This window comes from Pristis pectinata, chromosome 6 (assembly GCF_009764475.1).
Source record: "Pristis pectinata isolate sPriPec2 chromosome 6, sPriPec2.1.pri, whole genome shotgun sequence".
Taxonomy (NCBI): Eukaryota; Metazoa; Chordata; class Chondrichthyes; order Rhinopristiformes; family Pristidae; genus Pristis; species Pristis pectinata.
The window spans coordinates 69,281,808-69,289,440 of record NC_067410.1 but is presented as its reverse complement, the minus strand read 5'-3'; the positions used below and the strand labels follow the sequence as shown (position 1 = coordinate 69,289,440).

General features: G+C 37.8%; 1 protein-coding gene across 1 annotated transcript; it reads right to left on the bottom strand.

The window, feature by feature from the left end:
• Positions 1-4,124: 4,124 nt before the first annotated feature.
• Positions 4,125-6,469, bottom strand: otos (otospiralin). The gene is made up of 4 exons (XM_052017793.1): positions 6,355-6,469; positions 6,104-6,166; positions 5,817-5,843; positions 4,125-4,873 (listed from the first exon to the last, which is right to left on the bottom strand). Exons 2-4 carry the CDS (start codon positions 6,159-6,161, stop codon positions 4,656-4,658), a joined length of 303 nt encoding a protein of 100 aa, XP_051873753.1. The 5' UTR covers positions 6,162-6,166; positions 6,355-6,469; the 3' UTR covers positions 4,125-4,655.
• Between the last annotated feature and the right edge of the window lie 1,164 nt (positions 6,470-7,633).

The following is a 7,633-nucleotide window of genomic DNA, read 5'->3' as shown; positions in this document are numbered from 1 at the left end:
ACCTTCACCTCATTACATCAGTATCCTTTTTTAAGATATCCAGGAGCTACAAACTGACCAGAGGGTTGAAGAAGAATGAGAAGGTATTGAAGATAATGACAGACTATCACTTGATTTAACACACCCAACCACCAGCTCACACACGCTATGTGATTTAGGGGTTAGCTCTGAGGTGGGATCACACATGACAGGTTAATAAGGATAGCCCACCAGTGGCTGGGAGCAAAAGTAGATAGAAAAAGTAACACACACGTCAGCTCCATAACACATGTTTCTTTTTCTGTCTGCTCTTACTCCCAGTCACTGGCAGAGGTACCGAAGCCTGAAGTCCCACACCGCCAGGTTCAAGAACAGCTACTTCCCTTTAACCATTTGGTTCTTGAACCAACCTGCACAATCCTAATCAATACAGTACAGCAACACTTTGATCACTTTGCACTAATATGGACTTTTTCTTTGTTCCATTTGCATTCTTTCTTGTAAAAATTGTGTATAATTTATGTTTAATTTCTGCTTTCCTTGTGAATGCTGCTAATCTGATGCTATGTGCCTGTGATGCTGCCGCAAGTAAGTTTTTCTTTGCACCTATGCATACACCTTGTGTATATGACAATAAACTCAACTTTGACTTTAAAAGGTGAGGTCGAAAATGAGTTCTACTGCAGAGAACCCAGTGACAGGACAACCTATAAGATGAAGGCCGACAGGTACACAAAATTTGCTAAAAAGCTTGCTTAGGAGTCAAATACCTTGCTTAGATTTAGAGGTAGAGTCCATCCTTTCCAGCAAGGAAATGTTGGGCAACTCCATTCACAAGCTCGTGGACCCAACTGTGATGCAGATGTCCAATGTGCCAGCTTCCACTGCAGCACAAGCAAAAGCCATTGAACATCTCAGTGTCGTGGTGAAGGCTCAGATAGCTTGTGTGCTTCAACTTGTGCCATTGAAGCTCTTAAATATCAGTGCCCAAAGGGGCTGTGAGTATTTCACAGCAATCCTGCAATCTGACATCCAATTAATGACCAGGGTTTCTCAGACATTAAAGCCAAAGGAGTAGTTCTTGGAGCCTGAATCTCTTGGCCTCTCTCAGGATGAGAGTAATTGTGATCCCACCAGTGCCCTTCCTGATGCCTGTCAGCCAGCCAGCCCAATTTGTTCTCATCCCAAGAGGTTGTAATCCAGAGCCAAACCTTCGAGGATCACTTCCCAAAACCATGTGCTGCCTCCTCCACTGAAAGTCAACAGCCTTTCCCCAGTTATGCTGCAGTCACTGAGAAGGAGCACCAGAAGAGAAAGGCATCAAGAGGACAGATATAGGGGGTTGCATGAGGATAAATAGTTGATATTTGTATGGAAGTTAGTGCATTGATGGAGAAATTTGACATGTTTATTTTCCGTTGATTTCTGTGTTTACATTGTGTTCATGTGGTCACTGTTATTTTCAGCAGCAGAGGATGTGAAACTCCTGGTGAATGGAGAATTAAGGTTGTGTTTTTACTGTTGAAGTCAGATGAATTGTTTGCCATCAGTCTGACTAGACATGTGTTGTCTGGGATTGCCCAATCCATGTCCTGTGGCACTGCAGGCCACCGTACAGCTAGTGCCAAGCAAGGAGCCTTGTAATGGCAACATTTTGCAGCAGACAAGAATCTACCACATATCCTCAGACCTGCACTGCCAAGGACTACGTGGTTCCTTCAGAGCAGTCCAGACAGTGAAGTCAGTGTTTGAGCAATTGTGTGGCAACAAGTTATAGCCACAGAGTCATGAGCTGTATCTTCAGCCCATAACCTTTGTAAACCCTCAACCACTCCTTGGCTGGCCATGGTGCTCAAATGTAAATGACTCGGGTGACTGCCTCAGAATGAAGATGCCATGACTGCCTTCGTTACACTGAGTGTTGACCTGCGTAATGTACTGGATACCACAGGACTGGAATAGTTTCTGCAGTTACAGTACATCTGAGTTAACATACACTGCCCAGAAAGTGGTGTGCACATAATTACTGGTACTCTGCATCTAAGAACAGCCTGAAACCCTGGCAAATTCTTCCCGCTGCTTCATGTCAGGGAAAATGAAAAATACTCAGCTCTCTTTGAATATCAAGTGTCAGTGCCTTCCTTCATTTATGATTTAAGATATCTTTATTAGTCACATGTACATCAAAACACACAGTGAAATGCATCTTTTTGCATAGTGTGTTCTGGGCGCAGTCCGCAAGTGTCACCATGCTTCCGGCACCAATATAGCATGCCCTCAACTGCCTAACCTGTACATCTTTTTGGAAAGTGGGAGGAAACCGGAGCACCCAGAGGAAACCCACACAGACACAAGGAGAACGTACAAACTCCTTACAGTGGCCAGAATTGAACCCGGGTTGCTGGCGTTGTGAAGTGTTACGCTAACCGCTACACCACCGTGCCTGCCATGCAGCAGAGGATGGCAAACTGTGAGAGTGAAGAGCTCCAGTTGCAGCCTGGAAGTTATGGTTAACAGTGACCTCAACAAACGACTCCTCACCTTGTTCTGAGGTTGGAGTTGTGGGTGGGTGTGGTAGCTTTCAGTGGGGATGTCCTTGTGAAGAGCAGATCCTACAAGCAATGCTTCTTGCTGAGGTGATTTGCTCATTGAAGAGCCTTTGTGGTCATGGCTTCCTGCTGAGAATCCTTTCTCACCTCTCTCATCGTAGCCAATGCTGCCCTGGAGGATCTCTGCACTTTCACCCAAAGGGAATGCCCTCTTATGCACCCATGTCACAGAGCAGTTTTCTTATGAGGAAGCCAGGTAAAGTCCATCTGAACCTGCCACACCAATTCCCATAAATTCTCAAAACTTTTTTGAATCAACAGCCAATAAAACTAGCTAGAAAGTGACCAACATGTATGTGATTATTCCTTTAAACAGCACTGCCAGTGGGTCCTTCCAGTTGCTCAATATGTGTTTAACTGTGTAAGGATAAGTGCCCAAGCTGTAGCAATGAACTCCAATTTTGCATTCCTGGTCTCAAATCAGCAATGTTTGCTGACTGATGTCACGAACAATATAATTTGCATATTTCATTGGGAGGTTGCTGTGCACGTGTTAATGTCCTTAAGAATTTGACATTTAGTCCAAGTTGTGCCACAGTTGAGCTTTCACTCAAAGTTGACCATGAGAACCAATCCAGCAGCTGATAAGCAAATTTTGCAGACTTAAGTTTTATTTTCTTCTTCAAACCTGGCCTCTCAAGGGAGGATCGTGGCACCTTTGGGTAGGCTGGCCTGGCATAAATCCTCCTCTTATCTCTGCCCTAATGAATGGTCATGGACCATCAGATCTGCCCATATCCTTTCCTATACCACTGGGTTTACAAGGAACTGGTGCAAGTTCTCCCTCTTGCAAGTTCCAGAATCAGGCAGGTACCCAGAGCCATCTGGTATTCCTGGATCCCACTCTATTTTCCACTCCATCTGTCACGCACCCACTGGATTTACAGCAAAGCAGTGCACTGGAAGAGCCAAGAACTGTTTGTTTCAAAGTTCACATTCTATTCTCTGGTGGAAATGTTTAGTCAGCCTATATGAATAATTCTGGGATAAGATTCTGTTTTTCCCTCCACTTACCTTCTATGAAAGACAAAATTCACTTTTATATATTGTCTTTTGATAAAGTTTAGAAATGAACTTATTCTAAATAAATAAGTGACATTTATAAACAATCTCTTAGGAATTTGACTAGTGAATTATCTTAATAGAAGAAATAATGTAACAGTGACTGTGGTTGCCATGGCATAGATTGTGAATAAAGAGTTCAAGGAGGGACAGAGGAAATAATGCCAATGCAGTCCTCAACTGACAGTATTGGGTCAGTGAAGACTGATGAAATTTTACAATCAATATCATCATTACATGGTTTTGCAACTGGCTTTGGCTAATAAGCATATATATTTAAGGACAGAATATGTGCTTCAAAGCATTTAGCATTGAGAAGAATAATCCAGTTAAATTATATATTGTTGTTTCATTAATGGACTTTAAAAAATGTGCACATTTCATGTTGTTAAACATTTTTTCCTATATATGTATAAAATATATCCACACAAACTAATTTGTTTATTTTATAATTGTGGTCTATTTCCATGCATCACTGAATACAATTTACACTTAACCAGCAAATTAAGTACAGTACTATGTAACTAAAGGAGCAATATCCCTTAATTGAAAGAGATGAAAGGTAATATTGCCATTTACATTTAGATATATATAATGTTACACCCATTCATTAGATATGTATATTTTATTGTAGCAAATTAGAAAGACATCAATCTATGCACTGGCTAATTGATTCTGAATTGAAGAAATTGAATGTTTGACAAGAAATCGAGTCTTTTTGAATAATTATTACAATACTCCAATAAATTTAAATAAATCCAATTTGTCACAAAAGTTAAAACAAATAATTTCTTGCTAAAATAAAGATTCTATGAGAAAACACTTTATACAATGCAGGGGAATCCTGTAATATGATTATATATAAAGAATCATACAATTGTGACACTACATAGAGGCAACAGATAGATAAGGCAGATTATTATGTTAAAATAATTTTATTCTAATGAAGTTGACTATTCTATTTACTTTTTTGTTAAACCAACTGGGTTTCCTTGCATTTCTTCTCTACTCATGTGCCTCCTTTGCAATCTCAGTTTGTATTTCTTGTTGTTCCGGTGTGTCATAGCCCATATAGTTCCCTATAGGGAAATGAGCATAAAAAATGTGGGCCAGCTGCTGAATTCTGTCATAATCTCCAATGCTTCGGAAATACTCCACATATCTCCAGAAATCACTGGTAGAGTAAGGCCAATACGGGGGGCTTCGTTTTTCCACATGGTGAGCTAAATAAGGAATGAAAATCCATAAGTGATTACTACGGAACAAAGAATATGTTGATTGTGCTTGTCAGTAAAAATAATTTATAATATATTCCATACACTACAGAAAAAATACAAATGCAACCTATATATACAGATCCCTGTATTTTAACTGCAGGATTATCCAAAACAGTGCTGGCTTAATACAGCATCATTATCATATTAATTCCAATAAAAATACACTATAGGAAGAAATATCGCTATAAAGTGCCTTTTTAATAATAAAGATGTAACAGAGGTATATTGATAATGAAATCATGTGCAGGTACCCACATCCATAACTACTTAGTACATTGTTAAACAATTAATATAATGCATTTTAATATAAAATACTACTGCTATTTCTTTAATATTTATAATCCTTCTGTCATCCAACAATGAAAGCATACTAAATGTCTCCAGCTACTAATAATTTTTATCAATTTGTAAGGACCCCAAAAATAAGACTATATTTGATTGTGTGATTTTGTTAGGTTTCAATGTAAGTATTCTGTAGGAGTCTTACCAAGGAAAAATTATTTGAACTGTTATTTCAACTAAAATGTTGGCCAAAATAGTTCATGCACTTGCTTTTATGTCTCCTGCAGCACTGCTCTATTGTACTTGCTATATACTGTGCTTGAAATTTCCTTCTGAAGATTAAATCATTTATTTCTCCTTCATATTATTTAAAGGATGGGAGATTTTCCTCTTGGATATGCTTTTTCCCTACTTTTTAAAATCTATTTTCTATCCAAAAATATAAATAATTTTAAAGACTTATTTCCATACTATATTTCAATACTGACAATAATTGCAAGTATAAATATAAATTACTCATAAAAGAATATTCCGGTATAAAATTAAACATGTCTATTCTCAGTGCTGATGAGTTTTTACTGCAAGTGTGTCAAATAAAATTTCTTACTGTCTGACTGTCGGATCACGTTGGCATCTGAAAATAAATATACGGAGAAATGATCAGCATACTGAGATGGACAACACACAAAAGGGCTTTTCATAACCCTGAAATAAAATGCTTCCCTTGAGAAATGCCAACACAGCATTTCAAGATTTTTTTCCAAAATTGCTGACAATTAATATAGCACTTTAGAATAATCTAAAACATTTATACGTGTAAAATCATCATGTAAAATCATGTTTATTGCAATATTAAAACAACATTTGTTCAAAATTAAATATTATTAAACCTACCAGTTAGTATGCTCAAAGTGAGAAGTACAAACAGCCCAATACAGACAAACCACTTCATTTTGACTGTGAAAAACAAAACCTGATTTCAGTTTCAAGTATCTAACCAATCCACGCATTTTCAAATATTTAGCATTGGCCACAAATTAAATATTTTAAGGTCTGCACAATTATTAAAATCAATCACACTTTATGTACAGAGATTATAACTTGGCTTTACACTTAAAGATTTCCAAATAACATTCAGTACTTACATTTTTGATCGGGGACTGCAGTGATTGAGAGGGAGAAAAGCTTAAACCTTAAAATTAAGCTTCAGAACTAGAATGCGTGCCTAGCTACCTGTGGGACAAAATGTTTAAATTGGCTCAGTCTAAATAAGTGCGAATAAACGTCACTTCTCTAACTTGAAGGTTTTTTTTAATATAGTGTGCCTTTCTAGGATATGCGGCACAGACTTGTGAATTTTATGTCGAACAGCGCCCTCTCGAGCTAAAGCTGAAAATATACATTTAAAGGGAGAAATTAAACTTGCATTAAGTCTGCTGGAGCAGGACATCTCGCAAAGTGTTCAGATGATAGATTTTATTAGATTTGTTTCTGTTTGTTAAGATTTTTTAAAAATTGCCTTTTATTTACTGAAAGTGTGAGCTGATAGCAGTGCTGGAAAAAACATCATTTCATCTAGGACCATGGTGAATGTTGGCACCAACAATTTTAATAAATATTATTGAATAATAATATTTTAATAAATATTATTGAAAGGTTAGGAAATAAACAGAATTGACAATAAGGATGAATTAGAATGGGTACATTCAATGGCAATCCAATTACAGAGGTATAAAAAAGTAAGAATGGAAAGAAAAACATGGAAAATTTTTTTAAAATGACATTTGTTAACTCTACTAACAGTGACTTGCATGCTGAAGGAATGAAATTACATACTTTTAATTGTTCATTCTCTGGGTAAGAGAGGTTGACTGTCCATTATTGTGACTGTAATCTGAGTCACCGAGAGAGACTGAAGATGGTGATATGGAAGTCTTTGTTCATCACGACAAGCAGACATTCTCCTGAAGACCCTCTTGGTAGAGTCTCCCAAACTCTAAGTATATCACATTTTTATACCCTTAAGATCAACAGGTGATTCAACACAATTTCAATAGTTACAATGACATTTACTTCAATATTTTGAGTCTGACAATGCTTCCTTTGAGTTACATATCTACTGTGGGAGACACCTCTGAATGTTCACACACCTTTACTGGGACAAAGTAATTCACCCGGATGGCCTAAAACTTCTGAGGACAGAGAACCCAGACACCGGAAATTAATGGTGTGAGGGCTGAGTCTCTGAGTACACAAATATCCCAACTATTGATAGACTAAATATGCCAGTGACCATGTTTGATGTGTTAAGTGACCATATCAGTCTGTTTGCAAGCTTCCTTGAGCTCAGACACAATGGTGCAAAATAACTTAGTCATAGTTGCCTGGTTTGATGCAGGCCAATTAACATAACTCCATTGTCTT

Bases quoted from the DNA above. Each gene is read 5' to 3' on its own strand.
- otos (XM_052017793.1), bottom strand. From the start codon at position 6,161: ATGAAGTGGTTTGTCTGTATTGGGCTGTTTGTACTTCTCACTTTGAGC. The intron at 5,844-6,103 runs GTAGGTTTAATA...ATTTATTTTCAG, and splicing joins CACTTTGAGCATACTAACTG to ATGCCAACGTGATCCGACAG. The intron at 4,874-5,816 runs GTAAGAAATTTT...TTCCTTATTTAG, and splicing joins CGTGATCCGACAGTCAGACA to CTCACCATGTGGAAAAACGA.